Below are 22,079 nucleotides of genomic sequence, written 5' to 3'. Positions count from 1 at the left end.
TGTTTCTGTGGATGTGTAAAGCTGTGCGTTTGTGGCAGGCCATGTCTGTATGGCGTTTGTATGTTCCCATGTGTGCAGTTCTGGAATTTTCACTTAGTCTCACTGCTGGCTGAACCTGGAAATACGGAAAAGTAGCTGTCTCACAAGACAACTACTTAAGCAGTAGCCCGTTTGCAGACAGATTTATACCAGCGAAAATGTAAAAACCCAGAAGAAACAGAAGTGAAGACGGGGGAAATGGGCTGCTGATGCTGATACAAGGCTCCATCTGACCATCTCTTCAAAAATATTGTATATTTTATCATGTTAACATACCTTCCATATTCAAAGCTCCAAGTGTTGCTAGTCTGGCAGCTTTTAGTCCAAACCCCAAATAGCTGCAAACAACAAAGACATTACAGTTTTAATTCTCACACATCTGATACACTTCACCTATAGTGTCTTCCTAAATCTTGGAACACTCAAACCAGATTGCCTTCCTCTGCTTCCCACAAGTCTCCCCTCTCTAAAACAAGAGTTCCCTTTGCCAGAACAATTCCAAGTACAAAAAGAGTGACACAAACCCAAGAATTACCAACAAGCAGTAAAATGGGTAAATCTAAAATTGCAGAAAGCAGTTAGAGCTGATGACAGTTCTGCAAGACATTCATGAAAAGCAAAACCACACAATCTTAAAAATGAAGGAAAAAGAAGGGTATTGTGAGGAGTCCATGGGGAATACAATGGCCATTTTTGTCACACACGTAAGACTATGTGCTCTTAGGGCAGAACTAACAAGGCAACTGCAGAAGCTCCAACTAAATGGGAGCTGTGCCTTTGTGAAAATTCACCTGTTTGACTCCACAGATTACTGCTATACTCATTATAAGCTAGGATGTAAACAACATTTACGAAAACACAACCAGATTAAAAGCCTGTTGGCCTTTCATTCCCACCTCTGTGTCTGGCTACTTATCCCTTTAGTCGTGTCAACACAAATGTTTACAGAATAAATCAGAGTTAAACTAACCTCCAGCTCCCTCATTTTTAGGAGAAGATTTTCAACCACAATTATTTTAAGTGATCTAATGGACTGCACTGGTGAATACAGTGATAGGTTACGTCAGTAAATATAAGCAGGAGGAAAGGAGGACTATTACACCAGCTCTGCTGTCAAGCAAGCGTATGCTGCAACTGACTTGAGATGATAATCTTCACCCTACTAGTTACTGGCTGAGACCAACTCTAAGTCATGCAGGTAAACTCTCTGGATTTCACTGTAGACATCTCAGAAACGTGTCAGCTTAATGCAGTAAGCACAACTGTATTATCTGAGGCCAAGTACCCTCTTCAATTGGTTCATGAATCTGTTGTGCTCCAGGGTCTGTATCAGCTGCCTATGGCCGTCTCTGGTTTACATCAGTCTAGGTGTTACTTTTTGTCCCGTTGCTGATGAGATATGCCATTTCAAACTAAGAAGTAAAGAGTCTCAGGAAGGTCCTCTTTCCAAACCTCTGACCAGGTTTAGTTCTGACTACTGGCACAATATCTACCTTTCTGCTTGGTCCAGAGTATTTGGCTTGAACGCAGTAATAAGAATTCTTCTCGTTAAATACAGTGACTCATAATACTTCCTCTCCATTTGACAGACTAACTAATATTCCGTTGCAATGATATTAACTATGATCCTGGAATGTTTCCAGTCAACTAATGTCATGTTCCACTTCAACTAATGTTTCAAGCAGATAAGAAAACTAGTAAAAAAAGTCATGCTCCCAACAGCTGGTAACAGGATGACAGCCATTTGCGGTTAGCTCAGGGGCTGCAGAAAGACTGATTTCCCCAGCGGAGACAGCAGCCTTTTTGCTCCTCACCTGTGGGTATAGAGCTTGTAGGTGCTATTAAACATTTCAAATGAGGTAAGAAAATCCCCAGGGGTTTCCTTCAAAGTTTCCTAAAAGTTAAGTAAAAGAAGAAATCTTTTAGTTTCTATTATGCAATAAAAAATAACCAGCTTTGATGCAATATCACAGATACACCCACAGGGTTTACTGCACACTCATGTGATCTGCTTTGAACACAAAGAACAGTTTTCCAACAGTGCACACTGCTGTAACATCTACAGCTTTTTAACACTGAGTTTATTTATATGCATCTTGGTGTTACTTCAATGTATAGTAGGGAAGCGCAACAGATCAGGATGAAAATACTTTCTAATTCAGGATAGCTGAGTTATTCAGAGTACTTACACGCTAGTCTACATACACAGAGTCCCCACCGAAATCAGCTGCACTAGAAACATTATGGACTTTTGCAAGTCAGAATAGACACCTCAATTCAAGAACTCAGAAGAATTAAAGATGCAAAGTGAAGTACAGGCCACGTTTTGACCACATTAAACATCTCACTGATACTCAAAGAAACATTGTGACCACTCACTCTCAGTCTTAGGGCTGCTTTATGACCTGGCTTAAGGGCTTTCCTCTAAATTAACCTCTTGTCTCACCACCTCCAGTTTTCCGCCTTTCACAGTCTTCCCTCTGTGCGCACCTCGCCCCACTGGTACTCAGTCCCTACCTTCTTGCCAGACTAACTCTCATTCTTGTAAATCTGAACCAGTCTAGGGCTTATTTACTGCTCCCTTGTTTCCAGTCTCCAAGATCCCAGTCCCAGTTTCTGTGTTCCCTCTGCTAGTGACCTCATTCTCCCATCCTTTTTTGGCTTGCATTCCTATCTGACAGTTGCTTTGGGCCAAGGAGCAGAATCTCAAAGAGGACTGAAGCTGCACAGTTCCTGTAGTTACCATTCAAGTATGCAGATCCTGATCCGGGTTATTTCTGTTATAAATGTAGAGTTCTAGACAGAAGCCTGCTCAAAGCGGAAAGAGATTTGGCAGTGTTCAGCTTGAGTTTCTCCTGAACAAATACAAACTGAAATTTACTTTGGGCCTTACGTGGAATGGCACTCACATCCTTGATCCAACATACCCAGATTCTGCCATATTTTGAGTTCTGTTCCTAAACTGTACATCACAAAAACTAAAAGGAGAGATGCAGAAAAAAATGGTTTGGAGAAAACAACCAGATTTTTTCATGCCTGGCTTTCACAAAAAAGTAGAAATCCTCACACCCCTCCTCAGTGAGGCAGGCATCAGACAGACAATTTCATAATGACTATGTTTGTTTTTCAGTTGCTTATAACTTTGGCAATAATACCATGAAAAGCATAACACTAGCTTAAAAACAGCTCCACGCAGTTATCACCGTATGTCTTTATTTGCTTGTAATCTGCATTTCATTAATCCCTTACTATTACAGTATTTTGTTCAAAATGAATACAACAGCCAACATGTGACTGCCTCAGACTGCAGGAAGGGAAGAAAACCCTCTACAAACCAAAGCGGGGAATCCCTGCTAATTCTGTCAGATGGGAAAAAGTCTTCAGAAACATACAGAGCTATGCATGTGCTTTTTTGTGTGAACTTGACAATACAGGTGAGAAGCAGACAGCGTACAAGCAAGGAAACATGAACCTTGACTCCACATTTTTTGCCCTATGAATTCACACCATCGGTCCCGGTCAGTAGCAAACCCTTGAGGCCTTTTCCTGCAGGGCTCTAAGGAGACATTTGAATCCTGAGCTGCAGTTCAGCCTACTTCACAGCTCTATTTATTCTCCAAAACCCTGACATGCAACACTCCTTCCTGTTGGTCCAGTGCCCATTTCAGCAGGTGTTATCAACACAAAACAGAGGGCAAGTCCAGAGTACTTGAGGCTTTGCTGAACAAGATAAGGTTACATGTCATGTTTCAACATGACCCACCACTGCAGAATTATAATATCCTGATATGAAAACCATGTGTTTTATGGTCACCAAACACCCTTAAAGAATCTCAATTTCTGTAAACAAAAAATGCTAAACAAAGGACTCCCCTCAGAAGGAGTGACAAAACCAACTTTACAATATCACAGTACAGAATGCTATAGTGCCCTTCAATACCCACGTAATTTTCCCATGCAAACTTTAGACTCGGATTCCAGTTTAAACTGTTACTAAAGAGCTATAGAATTTCTGACAAATAGGACAGAGATGGACTTAGGAACAGAGAAAGGAATTCTCAAAGGAAATGAGAAGAAATCAATAAGACTACAGGATTGAGATTGACTGTGCTATTACAAAAGACTTTTGTCCTGTTGAGACACTCCCTGCTCCACCCCACCACCTGCCCCCTCCAAAATTTAGTGAGGATCTGTTACCAGACTGGGGGAAAAAAAATATTAAATACTTCAGCATCAGAGCAGACCCTAAATTTCTTGTAATATGCAAGAATACTCCCTGGAACTGTTTGTTCTATATTTATTGAATACAAAGTAATATCAGCATTAATGGGGCTTTCCCAGCCTGGGTCTAGAAAACAAAAGCGGTTTCTCTTTGGTTTTACCCATTTGCTTTCTTTCTTTTTACTTCCTTGTTATCCAGGCTCCTTTGTTTGCAGGCGCCTATCAGTCAACGGCTGATGTCCAAGGAAACAGAAATACAGATGTTCTGTACAACACAGATGCTCTGCACACCACAGATGTTCTGCTTGTGCCACTGCTAACAAAGTGCTATCAGAGAGCACAGCAGTGCTCAGGGCTCTCCACTGGCCTTGCAGTCCCAACCCAACCACTCCTCACCTCAAACTGTGGCAGGAAAGTGATCTGGGTTGAGGCTCCTCCCAAATCCAGAGTCCCAACAGTATGCTGGTTCTGGCCAGACAGCTGTCCTGCAAACAACACCATGCTCAGAACAGCTCAAGCACACAAATGCTAAAATGTGGATACTGCGTGTATGCTCAGTCAGCCACCAAAGTTATCACAGTATCACAGCAATACAGGAGGGCTGAACTGGCCTTCAAAGACAAAAAAAAAAAAAAAAAAAAAAAAATCACGGAGAAAAGGTTGGCAAACAGAAGGCATCACAAAAACATTCATAGGACTTTCTTCCTTGATTCCAACCTTCCCCTCCCAAGAGACAAAGGCAGATAAATCTCTAGGTATCCAGCAGAAGCACAAAAAGACAAAGTATCCCCTGCTGAAAGACGACTGTGAGGGAGAGCACATAAATTCTGTAACTGGTCAAGGGCACTAGGAGAGGAGGGATAATAAGAGCAGAATCAGCTATTACCATTTCTCTTCACCCACAGCAGCTTTTTTGCTTGCTCATGTATCTACTAGAATACTGATTTTCTTTTCACTAGATTGCATTCCCAGAACTTCTTAAAGCCAGTAGGGCTCCAGCTCCAACGCATCCCCTGTTACACCATTTTAGTTGCATGGTTCAGGCTGGGATGAGGAACATTGTAAAACATTGTTTCCCACCTTCTAACAGATAAGCAGTACTGCTCCCCTACCTATGATGTTAGAAAAACCAGCTTGCCAGTGCCCCCCAAGTCTTGAGTAAATCCTGGAACCTTCTGGATTAAGATGCCTCCTTTTTACTACAGGTGTGGCTCACCCTCTGAAACACAGCTGCCCAAAACAATCCACTGTTTTAGCACTGATGCCGCAGTAGGGAAAAAAAGCAAGACACAGCAACCAAGGCAGAGAAACTTAGGGTGATCACCTCTACAGGAGAGACTCAAGTTGATATTTAGAAAGAAGTTATGCAGAATTAACTACCTGTCAAAAAGTTCACAGTGATCCAGGCTAAAATTCCTGCAAAGAGTGAAAAAGAGAAAAAAGTCACAACTGAATACTCCCACAACCTCCTGCCTGCTATTAGCACTCCTTCACATGTTATATATTTACCTAGAAATCATTACTAACTACATGTAACCCCATCCTTCAGAGATTAATTCAAACTTATAATTAAGTGATATGATGCATTATTGATTCATTAAAATCTCATAAGCTGTGATAGGTAGAACGTTTGTAACATCCATGCAACTGCAGCATGCACAAATTATGTCTATTATCCAAACAATATACACAGTAGTAACAAGCTGACACAATGCACAAGTTTCCTTGGCCGATTCCACAAGCCCCCCACCCTCTGCCCCGGGCTTTTCAATTCCCAGTCTGAAAAGCGCATACATACCACTGCGTTTTAATCTCGTGGTTTCTGTAATTACACTACAGATACAGTGGCAACAAGTAAAACACGAACAACTCCTCTGACTCCAGCAGCTTGCTTGACACCAGCATGAGTCTCACCCAAACACAGGCAAACATGACAGTAGATGAAGTGGGATTTTAAAATAAACCTTGGCAGGCTATGCTGTGCTCTATTATGCCTCTGGTCCTGCTCCCTGTCAATACAACACTTTTCCCTACTATACATTCACCCGTTAATCCTGTTGACAAACTATGCCTGGCATCATACTTCACTGAATGCTTGCAGACTTTATGGTACTTGTCCTTTTCTCCTGGCCCATGCAGACAGATTTTGCTCTTTAATCTTCCTCCATTTATTGGTAGTTTAAGCATCCTGACGTTTCTTCTTGATTTCCTTGAACACCTTCTGAACTGGCAATACATCTGCCATAATGCAGTGTTCAGAACTCAACGTAACATCACAGATGGCTCTTTTCAGGCATCTGTACAGAAGGATTATTACCTGCCTGTTCTCCAAAGTAGTATGTCTGGATATGTAGCCAAAATGTTACAGTGGTCTGTTCTGCACTGCAAAATCATCACTCACTCCAAACCCACAACATATTTCACCTTTTGTTGTATTCTACGTTACTTCCTTTGCTACTTTACTAGCTGCATTTTTCCCGGTCAGAATATTTTTAGATGTATTATTTATTTGTTTTGTTATCTAATTTTTTAATACTTGCCAATTATCCTTCATCCTCCTCTAATATTCACAGTGCTTTCAATTTTCACCCAAAATTTGATGAGCTAATCAGAATAGGTCACTTTTAATGCTGATACTGCAGAATTTACAAGGCACTTCCCATAAGCTTCCCAGCTTGCTCTGTATTGTCATGTTGCCTTTCAGAAGGGGACACCATTTTTTTTCCACTGGTTCCCAAGAGCAGGCTTCAGCGGGTGAGCCTGCATTAGCCTGCATACTTATTTCTGCGATGAGGTTCTGGTCTGGAACCTCAGAAGGTTTCAGAAGAACCTTCATCTAGCTAAGTCATACATCTCTGTGTGTCTGCACTTGTAGCCTAACAGATGATCAAGTCATCAACACCACCTAGGAAAAGCGGGATTGCATTGTTTCAAACAAGGTTAGAAAGCTTTTATTTTTTCACTCAGTTTAGTGACCATTTATCTCTCCCTCTCACGCTCATAAGATCTCTCTCTTTCTCTCCCCCCCTATTTCTCTTTGCTTTCACTTTTTCCTCTTTCTAAAACATACCTTCATAAGACCCATCCATGATGCTAACACTGTCCTCTGGAACAAGAAATGGTGATTCCTCAAAGACTTCTCTCACCTGAAGAAAGAAATTATGATTATATTCCTTGGTCTTAGGAGTCTTGTTCTGCTCTGAGGGTGACAAAGAAAGTTTTCTTTTTCACAGCAGTAGAAAATAAGACAAGTGTGTGGAGTAGACAATATTCTTCCTCTTTCAAAGGCTAGGAAAGGAAGAAAAAAGTATCATAGGTCTCTCTCCCCATGCCTTCTATCTGCATCAACTCAGAGGATTTCAGGACCATACAAGAAAGTCTGCGAGTTTCATGCTGTCATAGGTTTACAATCACTTTTGACAGCTGAAATTCTCTCATGCTAGACAGAATAGAGAACTGAGTCATGAATGATGAAACAGGAGGAGCAATACAAGTGCATCCAAAAGATCTTAGTATTACCTCTAAAAGCAGAGCCTGAGCTTTCTCCTCTGAGAGCAAGCGCAGTCCAGCTGTGGCTTTTAACACCACTGGGGTCTTCTTCCAGAGATGAGGTGGCACAGCATCTATGGCCATGTCCAGCAACCTTTTGACAGTTTCAGCACCCTAAAAGGAAAAGGATGTTTTTCTTTTGACTTCCTTCTACAGGCCATCAGAGAACAGGCCTCCCAGTTCTCCCTCAACACTAGTGAAACCAGTATTCAATAGCCAAGATACCTCACTCACACCCAAGCTAAGTATAAAAACTGTGCTAGACAACTCCTTAGAACTTTAAAGAGAATGTCTGCATTGGAAAGAAGGGTGTATTCAGAGATATATCTTACATGAGAGAAATCTTGTTGTTTGTGGAAGGTATTTTTTGGAAAGGATGAAGGCAGGTAAGGGAACTGATTACTTGACAAACCTAAACATCTTGCAGTAGGATGAAACTAGATGGTGCAATTACTAACTGAAACTATCAGGGTCAAGGGGAATGTCTGCAGATTTCACTAAACACAATATAATTCCAAGTGTGTCCATAGCAAGTAGTGTAATTAAAATGCCAGCTGTAGACTGCTTACCACATGAGGTACAGGCATTGCTGCTGGGCTCTCAATTAGTTACACTGCTCTAACAAATACAGTTCTGCCTTAGCAATAAACATTCTCCTGAGAAAAGTCTAGAAATTCCTTTTGGAGTGAATTCTTCTCCTCTCCTACCCAACGAACAAGACAATTTAGTGAAAGCATGGGAGATCTCATCAAAGTTTAAAAAAATCCAAAAGCCATTCTCTCTTCCATAAAGTTTCACACCAAAATTCCTGTAGCATTGAATGCAACTGAGCAAAATGAGAAACTTGAAACTTCCCCTATGCTAGTCCCCAACTCAAAGCACACAAGGTAGAGTATCTAATCTAGCATTTCTCTGGCACCTCCTTTAGCTTGTGAAAGAGCTTACTGTCAGTGTAGGGGATCTGGAAAATAGCAGTTTGCTTCAGGAATGGCCCTGGGTATCACAACAACAGGACTATTTTAGTGCTTTCTGCTGTGTGCTCGTTTCTGACTCCTGATCCAACAGAGTGGCAGGGAATGAGTATACTGAGCATGAATTCAAAACTAGCCCCCATTTGAAAATAGAGGATGGCACCTAACTTCAATTTATTAAAATTATAAATGTGTATGTATGTTAATTAATAAATCTGATTGTGGAAGATGGAACTGTCCAACTGTGTTTTGAAAAACTCCACATATAAACAAAACAACAAAAGTCCAGAGGCAGTAGAAGAGTAACTGCCTATACCTAAATAATTTCTCAGCTAAAACTGTACTCAAATATTTAACTGAGCCTGACTGAAATGAGTCCTACATATCACTGGCTTCCAAGCCATGGTTCCAAAGATAACAGCAAAGAATCAAAACAAACAAATTATTAGCAGGCTTAACCTGCTAAGTGCGTCTTTCTCCTTCCCCTTCTCTGTAACTTACGTAAAAAAATAAACTTGTATATCCAACTACACACACGCACACAAAAATTCATCATTTTTAGGAGTCAGTCAAATGAACCCTCTTTGCTTGTCAGTGTAACATGACTAAAAAAAGAAAACCCACATGGTCTTAACCACATACTTCTAAACTAAGCAAATCAAAACAAAATATGCTGATTTCAACTGTGACCAGCACTGAAAATTTCGACCAAAATTAATAACTGAGAAAATAATTAGTAAATGAGACAGGAGATTATATTTACTCATATTTGGGGTAGCTATAGGGGAAATAAACATTGAATATGGATGCTGTTAGAGCCAAAAATCACTTTTTCTTTGAAATTCTCAAAGGCACATAGTCTAGTTATATATGGCAGTTAAGCAATTAAGCCATTGTTCCATTGATGAAATATGTAAAACAACAGCTCCCACTTCACTGTGTAGAAACTAATTCACAAAAGTAGAGCGACAGGTTTAAAGAGCCAGCAGTAGAACCTTTAAACTTTTTCTTGACTCTCTGCAATTACAATTAGTAACACTTGAACTGCTAGTTTGAGTCCAAGTCATATTAGCAGAAGCAAGGCCAACTCACAGGGGATGAAGAAGGGCACCTTACCTTTTCAGGCTGATCAGCATATGCAGAAAGACCCGGCTTCACAGACTCAAAGATTTCCCCTTCCAACTCAGGAAGATTTTCTGCACAAACAAAACATTACATGAAACAATCAACACCTCCAATCTTTTTCTTTACTTTCATAAAGGTTGCCTGCAACCCCTGTAAGATGACTATCCTTAATTTCCACTTGCAAACTGTACTGTTACTCTGCTAAAACAAGCACTGTTCCTTGACTTCAGGAACATATTTAACATAATGTTGTCCTTGCAACCTCCAAGTTCAAAAGCAATTTATTAAGCTGTTACAACTAGAAGTATGTTAATTTTGCATTTGAGAACTACAATGAGTTATAGCAATATAGTATGACTGTTGCCTAATCTTAATAAAATTTCTTTCCCCTTCTGTCCCCAAACTAGTTGTGAAATACTAATTCATAGGTACTATGCATGGCCCTGAAGGGCTTATTAGCTGAGTCCCAGCAGCCAATCTGCAACGTCTGCAAATTTGCTGGCTCACTGTACCCAAGCTAATTCACCCTCTTGAATCCTGTTGCGAGTGCAGCCAATTTGGGTACCTGGGCACCACGTCAGAAGCAGACATACTGGAGTGTGGTGCATCTGTGCACAGGAGGTCTCCTGACCAATTTTAATTTGCTACAAAACGTGACATATAAGCATATGCAGAATTTAAATATCTCTTGATAGAATTCAAGGTAACATGCAACTTGACAAGAACAATGTAAGCATCTTTCCAATTCAACGAGACATTCCTTTAAACAGCCGCATAGATGAAAATCTTTGGAAATTCAGAACTCTCCAGTATATCCAGAATTAAACATCTGAGTTTCGAAAGATCTATGAAAAAGGTATTTTCACAGCAAAACTCCACCAGAAACAGACAATGATCATCTGCCAGAGGACCATTTGAAGGACAAACTGTAGAAATATTCAGTTGTTCCCAAATGCTGTGTTGGGAAAAAAAAATATCCACCCTCTTTCAGGAAGTTGCAGCCTAAGTCAACATACTCCAAGCGCACAGACTGACATGGGGTCTTACCTGGGCTCTTCTGTACAAAGGTGTAAATGTGAATCCGGGTTCCAGTGCTCCCTGCATCAAACATTATGCCATAAAAAGTGTTGGCTTTGGCATATATAGGGCACACATTAGGCGGAAAGAAATCCTGAAACCACATCTCCCTGTTTGAATGGGAAAGAACAACGGACAAAGAGGAAAATGCCAACGATAGAAGGATGGGAAGTCTGGAAGATGCCATCTTGCCAGGACCCCTTGAGGCAGTCAAGCATGGATCAGCAATCATAGAGCTGCAGTTGGTTCTGTAGAGAAAAAAAAAAAAAGCAGGAATGAAAATTACCAAGAGCTCTCTCCTTTAAAAGTCTGTAGGAAAAAAACACCAAAAAAAAAATATCATAGTTTATACACATATACTCTGCCCTTTAGATGCTTTTCAACACCTCATCCAAAAGATGTGATTTACTGCATTTAGTGCTAAAACTACAAACTGTTCTTTTAGAGTAAGGGTTTCTCCATTTCCCAAATGCAGAAGCATTAGTTTGCTTCCCAGTATTTCCAGTTTTGACTTTATTTAGACAATTTTTTTCTCTGATTTGGCTTGCAGGTTGTCAACATTTAGAGTCCCCCGAACCTCCAAAAAGCTCAAATATTATCTGAAAAGAAGCATCAGCAAAGGGAAGCTCAGGGCAGAACCACTTTAACGTTTACACACTTGAGATGCTGTGGCAGAACACAAGCGTTATTCAGAGTCACAAACAAAGAGAATTTCATCTCAGGCTATGAACAGCTGCTGGGAGAAATTAGCACACAGAGAGAGTGAAGCCATATTCTTACAGCAGCATCCCCAGGAAAAAGCCTGTGCTGCACAACAGGGACTGAACTGTAAGGTGCACCTGGGCTCTGCCTCTCAGTATTTTTCATCTCTTTCCTTTTTGTCTTCATTTTGTTTTTTCACCATTTTCTCCTGACACAGTTTTAATTTTCAAAATTGCAAAAAAAACGCCCACCCACTAGCAAAACCCCACCACCCTTCTCACAGTTGCCCTGAACACTCAGGTTGCTTACACAGCTTCTAACAACAGCTTCAATAAAGCCAAAGCCTCAAAGGTGTGTGACACAGTATTGGATATCATGATTGAATTACACCTCCTCTCAGTTAACACATACCTCTTTGCATGTATATTTTCCCTAAGAAATGTTAATAAAGGAAAGATACCGGTACAGAAATTATAGGGTTCATTAAGTGCCCAGAAAAAAAAGAATACATAGCTATCTTTGTTATTTGCATTTTAACAGCAGAAAAGACCGTGTGGCCAGATGCACCACCATATGCAGTATTGCCTGCACTGACATACGCATGGAGCACTCAGCATACAGAAGTTGCAAGCAGCTCCTTATCATTCTCCAGATATTTAGTAACACATCCATCCACCTGCAGCACTGAATATTCCACTTGTATGCCTTTTCACCTGCTCTGCCCGAGACCCTCACCCACCTCTAGCCCTAACACTTGTCTTTCAGCAATCTGCTCAGCCCCACTGTATTTTCTCAAATTCTTTGTGATCTCTATGCTACATTTATTAATTCCTAATCCTAACCTCTCTCCTTCCCGTTCTATGTGAACCTGACATAGCCTCTATTTCCGCCCACCTTTCTCACATGCCCAAAAACCTCACTTATCCTCCACTACATTTTATCCCAGACTTAGCCCTTGTACTACTTTTATTATTTCCATCCTTCACCTTTGTCCCCAGTCACAGCAAAGTGAGATTAACTTTTACCCATTCTCAGTAAACAACGTCACACTGGGTCATTCCTCTAGTGTCTCTCTAACTCACTTAAGCTTTCAGCTATCTCTGGCACAAACAAAATGCACAGCCCACTGCAGAAGGGTAACCTTGCCTGACTTCTGTGACCTTTATTTGTATCCTCCTGTTCCTAGTAAGTGCAGAGAGCTGTGGGCAGAAGCACAAACTCTTGATCCACTCTGCCCTAGAAGCACACTCTGAGGAAAGGAAGAAGTGACTTTACAATTCCACAAACAGGCAATAGCCCTGGCCACCGTCTGTGACAGATCAACTCCCAGCTGTAGTAGTCTCTAAAGCATTCACATTTTATGTGGAAATGAGTAAAAAATTAATTCTAACCTGTCAAAACTTAAAAGTCCTGTTCTGAACAGAGCTTATGAAAAATGCCGAGCCATTTGGCAGCTTCGTAGGTATGGATTTGTACTAAGATGCAGCTGGCATTACCCACATTTGCTTCACCACAGCAAGGAGGTCTACTGAAAATCCAAGAAGCTGTACTGTTTTAACAGAACATAAGCTGCATTAATGAGTACTACCTTCCAGTTGGTCAGAAGAGGTGTTGTCATTCTCATGCAAGAATTTTGCTTACTGAACCATCACAAATACATCCCAAGCACCTGCCTTAAGAACAAACTCCAGAGTCCTATTACGAACGACACGTGACCCTTATGCAAGCCTTATGCAAGAATCTCTGATGATCCGAAAATATCTGAGCAACTGCCATCAACAACACATACTTTTCTCACCAGATCTACCAGTGGATGAGTCTTAGCCCATGAAACATTCCCTCACTAAACTTCTCTTCTCTATCCCTTCTCAAACATCCACCACCGTTTTCTACTTCTCCCCCGACTTTTTCCCGTTACACCTTTACACTTGTAAAGACAAGAAATTACCAAAACAACCACTTTTGAATTTTACTTTTCTCCACTGTCATTAAGAAACAAGCACACTGAGCCTTTTCAGTGAGTGGTGAAGACCATTTGCCCAAGCACGCCAGCAAAACAGCATTCACAAGAAGCATAAAAGTAGATGAGGAAACTAAGAAGTCAGAGATGAGACGGGGAAATTGGCAGAGCATAACAGAAATGGCAACGGAAAAGGAATTCAGAAAGAGAGGGTCAAAAGAAAGAATGGAAGAAAAAATTTAAGGTAGATATAGACAAAAGATTCGTTATTGAGAAGGAAAAATGTTTCCAAAAGAGTTCCTCTCAAACTACTTAAAATCCTAGCTTCTATCAGAATAAAACAGGGTAACAGTAATATGAGCACAAGTTAATTAATGTAAGCAAACAGTTCAGCAGGTAGAATGTACATACCATCATCATCAGGTTTTACTTACTACCTTTATAAATGATCAGCAACAACCAACATGAATCATGAATACATTAGGCACACACCTGAAGCAGGATGCAAGCAACAGCTATTCCACTCCAGAGATTCCTAATGAAAACCACTTCGGAGCACTGCGACAAGAGACACTGTGCCTGCACTTTTCTTCACCTTCACTTTCAGCTAGTAGGAGTGGACTATGTATCAGGCAAATTATAAGGTCATGGAGGCACAGAAATCATCAGTTGCGTTGCTTTATTCAAATTTGAGTTTATCGTAACTCAATACAAGCAGTGAAACATGCTCAGATAATTACACAGGATGAATTTCAACAAGTTGTAAGTTAACTGAGTTCAACAAGTTAGTAAAACATTTACACACACATTACAGTTGACCTCCACAGCACTGGCCTGAGTCCAGTGCCGGAAGGTAGAACACTCATTTCCCAACCCAGAGAAACACATGTAAGTATCATTGGTATAAGATGATTTTAGATACTAAACCAAAAAGTTGAAGCACATTCAATATAAAGACTTGGTAGCTACACAGACTGTATGATCCAGAAATCCTGGGATGCTGCATAGAGACTGCCAAAACTAGAACCATGAATAGGAAAGGAAAGAAAGAAAGAAAAAAACACAAAAAACCCAAACCAATCCAAAACCTGACCAAACTCTCCTTTAAACAACAAAACAAAACCATTGCCATAATAATAATAAACCTTAAGACAGCAAAACACAACCTTAATTAGAGTTCACCATATAGAGAAACACTGATAGTTTTCAAGACAAGAAAGTCTCACCCATGTTATTGAATATTTCTGACAAAAGAACATGCAAAAACCCAAACCACAGCAACAGCAGCATTTCCCTGCAAAAAACAATCTGTCTGTTCCGAGGGGACGGAAAAGCAGCGTACCTGAGACACACAAGAATTTTCCTTCTGTTTCCCAAAATATTACTGGGAAATATTTGGCTATAAAGAAAAAGATTAAAAAAATAATTAGAAACATTTACAATGTATAAACGTTTAGGAAAATATTTTAGGAAACAAAATAGACGATTTATGTAATTCAGTTCATATTGTTATTTATTGCTCAAGCAAACCAGAAATCATCCAGAATGGAAAGTCTATCTTCTGCACTAAACCGGTAACAAAATCTATTTTCCAGATGAGCTGCTCTTATGGTAACAAGATCTATTTCCCAGATGAGCAGCTTTTACTTAACACTCATGACTACACAATACATTTTTACCTTCCCCCCCCGAAACAAAAAGTCACTACATTTTTTCTGGGCTCATTCTTATCTAGTTAAAAAAAAAAAAAAAAGGTTTCTTGGATTGTTTTGACAAAAATTTAAGCTTCTTAAAAGCACACAGCTTAAAAGTCACAATACAAATAACGGAATTCATTGGTAGAATTTCCCAGCATTTCCATAAAGATAATGGCAGGATATTCTTTGCACACATACATTTCGGGGAAAATTCTGGATCTAAAACTTTAATTGCTAGAAAAAAACCCGCAGAACCAACCCACAAGCACGCGTTATCAGCAGCTTTAATCTTTTTCCCCACGCTGGGGCTCCACATAAACATTACTTATTTATCCTCATGCCTGGCCAACTGGGGTTTTAATTTTTTCCAATTTAATTAGCCCAAGGCAGCTTTCCCAGAGTGCGCTGTGCCCTGCCGTTCGCCTGTGGCGCCGCAGGAGCTTCCACTGGAGTAACTGGTGGTGTTGGGCGGAAGGGGGGGGGCGCAGTGGCGCCAGGGCCGGGGTGATTGTTGGCGGGGGGCAGTGCCGCCAGGGCTGAGGTGATTGCCCTGCCGGCCCCCTGAGCGCTCTCCCCTGCTGCCGCCGAACCCCTCGCACCGAGCCCGCCCCAGCCACGTCCGCACCTTCACGTCCTCTCCTCACGGAAACGCCCCCACGGCTGCCCCCTGCGCCCGGCCAGCGACGAGCGCGGCCCGGGGGACCCCGCCGCCCTCCTCCCGCCGCCGGCACCGGTAACGCGAGGCAGGAACCCCGGCAAGAACGCGCATTTCTCCCTCCCCGGCCACCCGCCCCAGGCAGGGCGTCCTCCCGCCGCCCCAGCAGAGTAACGGAAACGCCGCCGACTCTCGGCTGCCGAGAACCTCCTGACGCCCCCCCGGCGCCACGCCGCGCCCTCCCGGGGCACCGGGGACAGGCCCCGGCCGGGGTTGTCACCCAGTCTGGGAGCGGCGCTGCCCGCTCCTCCGCCGCAACCGGCAGGACGGCGGCCGCCCCTCACTCCGCGCGGTGCCGGTGCCGGCACCGCTCGCACGGGGCGGGGCGCGGGACTGTTCCCATGGCAGCACAGCGCCGCCGCCCGCCTCCTGCCTCCCGCCCCCGCCGCCACCGCCCGAGCGCGCTCACCGGCCGCTCGGAGCGCTGGCGGCGGCGGCGCCACATCTCGCCGGCCCGCGCGCGTCACCTCAGCGCGCCCGCGTGACGCGCCCGTCGCGGGAGTATCGCGTCGCGGGAGGGCGCCGTCCGGTTTCCATGAGAACGGGCCGCCGCGCGCGCCCCGCCGCGGCCTGAGGGGGGCGGGGGGTGGCGGTCCCGAGGCAGGTGACGTGGCGGCTGGTAACCGAGGCAACGGGGCGGGGCCACCGCCGTGAGGGGCGGGGCGGGTTGCCGCGGAGACGCGGCGGCGGACGCCTGAGGAGGAGTGGGACGGGGCGCTGCGGGAGGCGTCCGGGGCCCAGCGGCGTGAGGCCGCCCCCCGGCTGGCCGGGAGCGACCGGGGACGGCCCTTCCTCACCGAGCGAGTCCAGGAGGCGGTGGCGGTGTGCGCGCACCGGTCGGGCCGCCCTCCCCGCCGCCAGACACAGCGACATACCGAGCGGCAGGTCCTGCCCGCGCCTCGCCCCGTGGCCCGGTGCCTGCGGCCCAAGATGGAGGCAGGCGGGCTCCCGGCTGGCCTGAGGCAGCAGTGCAGCCCTGCGGCGGGGACGGGCCGTGCCGCTGGTGCCCTCCCGCCCGGGGCCTGCCCCCCCCCCCCCCCCCAGGAATACTGGACGGCCCCGTGGGGGAGAGCGATATCCCGCAACGAATAGCGCGGAGGAGGCACTGACGTGGTCGGCGGATCCAGCGCACGGTGTCCGAGAAGAGGCTGAGGCGTTTGTTCAGCCTGGGGAAAAAAAAAAAATAAAGCTAAGCGGAAACCCGCGGGTGTTGGCTACCTGGAGAAGGCTTTAGAGAAAATAGAGCCAAACTGTTTTCAGAAAACAATGAAGAGAAAGAAGCTTTAGAGTGTGGCTTCCATTTCCTCTGTTGCAGGTTATTTCACTTTAGTCCTAGTCCTACTTTTCTAAATACAAGTACCAAGCAAACCCCTTTTTTAAGTTAGAAAAAAACCACTGAAAAATGGAGGCTAAAATTACTTTCCACATCCTATTGATTGAATAAGGAGATACAAAGCTCTGTTCCCCAGGTCATCAGTGAGGTCAAACGGTAGGAGATTATTTTCTTGCTCACATGCCACCATTTTTTTCCAGCCTACCCAGTATGGAAGATCTTACACCTTTTTCCAGCTACCAGTTTTTCTCTCTGTATCTTTTTTTTTTTTCCTCCTTCTTTTCTAAACTACTTCTCTAACACTGCACTGCTATCCAAAACACTAAGGAAGAAAGCCCTCTGTGCACATAGTTTTAATTCTTCAGTAGATACAAATAGATCTGTGACTAATATACTTGGGGGTTTATAGTTTAAGCTTATGTTATTTCCTATGCTTAACACAAATCAGTTTTAAACATGTTTTAATATTCCTGAACACTCTCAATGAAGGACTTCTCTTTCTGTGTGTTCTCATAATTAAATTTGAAGAGAAGCACACAGCAAGGATACTTCCCCCCCTCCAGCCCCAGTTACTGTTTCTTGATTTCTCTTTTCACAGATTGAGAGACTGAAGCAGAAGCTGATTGATTTGAAACAGTGAGTCCAAGAAGAGAAGCAGCAGCTGGTGAATTAACTTTTCTCTTTGTCCTCAGAACAGTGGGATCCTTGAAGCAGGCTGAATAGTTCCGATTTTACTACAAGGAACAAGCTAGGGCAGTAAACTGTTACAGGTTTTGATGCAAAAATATTGCATTAAGAAAGCACTTGAAAAAGCCACTGGTGATGTGGGAATTATCCCGTGACTCTCCAGTATTATTTCAGATAGTAGTACGAGTATTTTATAGCATCTGAAATAGTATTAGGAACCAGCTGGGTAATGATGGGTGCGGCCAGAGGCACAGCAAAGGTATGTTTCATTTTCACTCGTAAACAGTAACTACTTTGAATACTTCTTCATTCATTACTGTTGAATCAAGAATTCTTGCAAAGAACTGAGAAAATTATTTGTTAATCAGGCTTTGATAAGAAACAGAACTGTGCTCATCTGCACTTCAAGACGGTTATCTCCCATCAAGCAGACTCGACAAAGAACTTTGTCTTGCCCTCAGATCATAAGGAGCAGAAAAAGCTATAAGTGATAGATGTGAGTTGACCTTGGATGGACTCCAGGTGCCCACCAAGCCACTCTATCACTCCTCCCTTCCTCAGCTGGACATGGGGAGAGAAAATATCTCAACCCACAAGCCTTTTGTCATAAGGACAGGGAAATCACTCAGCAATTACCATCACAACAAAACAGATTCAACTTGGGGAAACAAATTTATTACCAATCAGAATAGGATAATAAGAAAACCAAATCTTAAAATACCTTTCTCCCACCCCTCCCCTCTTCCCCCAGGCTCAGCTTCACTCCTGAATTCTCTGCCTCCTCCCCCCCTCACAGAAATGCAGAGGGAGAGAGAACAGGTGTTGTGGTTGTTTCCTCCTCGCATCCTTCCCCTGCTAACAGCTCTTTACTATGCTGCTGATCTTTTTAACAGAAACATCCAGTAGATGGCAAATCCAGTCTTTTTTCAGCTGTTCTTCCATATGTCAGAAGCCCCTGCTTTGCATTGTGCTTTCAAAGGCTGTTTTCCTCAAGCTTCATAATAATCTCAAAATTAAGTGTTTACATGAAATAGACTGACATATCAAAACTGAGATCACATGCAGCACATCACTGATTGACAGGATCACATTTTATAGTGACTAAAACAAAATCTCAGCTTTGTGATGAGTATCTTAGAATCCGTATTAGAATGCAGCTTAATTTAAGTTAGGGCTACACATGCTGCAGTGGCCAGGACTGCAGGTCTCCAACCTCCTGCTAGAAGTCAGTGCCTACAAACTGCAGCGGTGTCCAGGCACTTGGATTTTAAGCCATAAGAGTTAAGGCCCCCTATTGGTGTAGCTTGCATACATCCTTGGTGAGAGGTCAAAATTACCCTACTCCCAAGCAAAGTGTTTGCTTAGTATGCATTGGCTATTGAATAACTTGGCGACACAGTCAGAATGCTTTGTTCAGTTCAGGTTATCTTACCTCAAAAATGATAACAGCAGAAACATTTCATGAAAAATCAGAGCTGAAAGTAGTTACTGAGATCTAAGGAAGCTACTCCTTGGAGCAAGAGAAGGGGGAGACCGGAACTGAGAATAAAAATTGGTTATACATATTGACCCTTTTATGTATGAACAGGAGAAGCAAGGGAAGGACAATGTACTTGAAACTAGTATGTTAGTATTACCCTCCCCCTCCCAGTATTCATTACACATGTAACAGAAACCAATGGTTTGGTTCTTCTTAGTTTAGAGAGCCATAGATTTAGAAGTTGACAAGACAGCACTGTGTGCTCAGATCTATTTTTTTAATTTACATGCTATGAACAGCTGAACAAGAGCAACGCAGAGCTAGAATTTAAAACCTGTTTTACATGTACAGAACCCAAGAGAGATGCCTTTGAAACTTTCATCATTGATCTTTTCTTAGTTTTCCAGAGAAAAAAATCCAGGTTGAAAAAGTGGTTATCAAGTGAGTTGACATAGGAACAAAAATAATGTGTTCTGCAGTTGCTTTTTACCAAAATGAACGGCACAAATCCATGGTAATATTCTGTTTCCTGAGTAGGTGAATGCTGATTTTTCCCTGTTACAGGAGCTGGGCTGGTAACTCCAGTTCAGGGGATTCCAAGGAACTCTGAATCTAACTGTGTGGCTCGGTGTGAGATACATTAACCTTTGAAAAAGTTGATAGACTATATACTAACTTTGGACATACACCAGACTGTTCTGTTAGATCTTTATGTGTAGTATCAAAAGAAAAGCAAGTGGAAGTAAATTTCAGTACTGATGAGGAAGGGAGGAGCGGGGTGGAGAATTAACTTTGCTCAGTGCAGTGGGATTAATTTTGTTCAGCCATTAATGAATCTCTATCCACCTTGACCAAACAACTAAATAACATATATTGTGACAGTAGCACTCCTCATACACATAAGAGTACCGTAAAGCCATCTGCCTGGTATTAAAAAGTACAAATATCCACAACCAGATTATTAAAAGTGTGCTTACTCTAGCTCATTGCTGTCTGCACAAGAAACTTGGGAGCATGACCTTAGAGATACCTAAAATACGCCTTACACCGGGAATTCAATGTTCAAACAGCATTAAATATATTATAAGCCATGAACTGGGACATAGGAGGGCCCAAAGAGAAACCTAGAATGCTATGATTTTTAATGTAGTTTGGGGAGACCTAATGCTTAGGGTGGAATATCAGTCTCTCTCTGTTAAAAGTTTATTTTGGCAAATTTTATTGAGGTTATGACAGTGGATATAAGAAATGTATAATTGAATGATTTACTCGTCAGTTTCTATGGTTCTAATTTATGCATGGATTTAACTCCTTTTATCAGTATTTGCCAACAAATAAGAGCACACATAAAGCTGCAGAGTATGAAAGCTTGAGGAATGGAATACAAACACAAGTTGACTTATGACTAAAATAAATCCTGTAAAAAATTGTTTGTTTCTCCTCATTCCCTTTTAATTGTAACGATTTTGCCACAAAATACAGAATTCCGTAGCAAACTGAACTCATGTTTGATTCCTAGTGCTGATTTTGGAGAGTGTACTGCAATAGCTCAGGTGCCCTGGCATTCTTGCTTGCTGTTAATTTTAGAAAACAAGTTTGGTGTGGAATTAGAAACCTGGCTGAGTGTAAATCACCATTAGATGAGGATTATGTTGCTCTTACGTCTTCCTCACAGGAAATACACCAGTTTTGGCTACTTCAGCTTCAGCTCCTGACAATACTAAAGAATAAAGCAAAACTTGGTAAAATACTAAATTACACCACACCATCTAACATCTCCTCAGTCCTGGTTGTATGTAATGGATGCCACTGTCATCCCTCCCACTTTAGAATACTTCAGAATATGCAGGGAGGGGTTCTGGCACACCATCATGTCAGACACAAGGCAGTTAAGCACGCAAAACAAAATAATACTCAGACATCAAATAACCAGATAAAAAATAGTTATCAGGAGCCCTGGAGGGATTTATACAGAAAGATGAGAGACACCTCCTTTGGAGAGGCAGACCACCACTTCCAGAAACGGGGGTGGGAGTTGTAGCCTTTTAAAAAACCCAGAAGTGGAAGTCACAGGGTCCAATTCTCAAAGATGGTTAAACCATTTTAACATAATTTTTGGACTTAAGAGTATCAAATAGCTTTGACAATCTAGATTTCAGTGCCTTCCAGGCAAGAAATAACTTAATAGGAGACAAATGGTTGACTACAAAATTGTATTTTAATATAGTCTAAAGAAATTTATTATGAGATACTTCATATTAGATTTGTATAATATAAAAGATTATTCTTTAGCTTAATTTGTATAGTGAATATTGAATAAAGAAGTGTGTGGAAAGCAGTAAGCAGTGAGATAAGGCAGGTACATCATGATCAGTCAACATCTGCAGCTTGAACTGAAGAGGTGTTTCATTAATTAAAAAAGGCAGATAAAAGGTTTGTATTTCTAGTGCCATTATCTAAAACCATCTGTTCAAAAAATGCTGCTGGAAATGCAGATAATCAGAAAAGATGTCTGCACACAAA

General features: G+C 42.4%; 1 protein-coding gene across 7 annotated transcripts in view; it reads right to left on the bottom strand.

Moving 5' to 3' along the window:
• Positions 1–16,606, bottom strand: part of ENTPD5 (ectonucleoside triphosphate diphosphohydrolase 5 (inactive)) — a 29,777-nt gene extending 13,171 nt beyond the window's left edge. For 3 of the 7 annotated variants that reach the window (XR_013929441.1, XR_013929442.1, XM_080395315.1), the window contains exons 1-10: positions 16,466–16,596; positions 14,987–15,043; positions 10,953–11,230; positions 9,897–9,976; positions 7,780–7,923; positions 7,331–7,406; positions 5,641–5,676; positions 4,657–4,745; positions 1,854–1,933; positions 316–377 (exon numbers count right to left, since the gene is read on the bottom strand). Coding sequence is in view for 5 of the 7 variants with exons in the window: in XM_080395315.1 (XP_080251441.1) it covers positions 316–377; positions 1,854–1,933; positions 4,657–4,745; positions 5,641–5,676; positions 7,331–7,406; positions 7,780–7,923; positions 9,897–9,976; positions 10,953–11,214 (829 nt within the window). In the remaining 2 variants the exon portion in view is untranslated. The other 4 variants (XM_080395319.1, XM_080395316.1, XM_080395317.1 and 1 more) reach the window with 4 other exon arrangements.
• Positions 16,607–22,079: the final 5,473 nt, after the last annotated feature.

Source organism: Falco punctatus (genome assembly GCF_963210335.1).
Source record: "Falco punctatus genome assembly, chromosome: 7".
Lineage (NCBI taxonomy): Eukaryota > Metazoa > Chordata > Aves > Falconiformes > Falconidae > Falco > Falco punctatus.
This window is presented reverse-complemented; position numbering and strand designations above follow the sequence as displayed.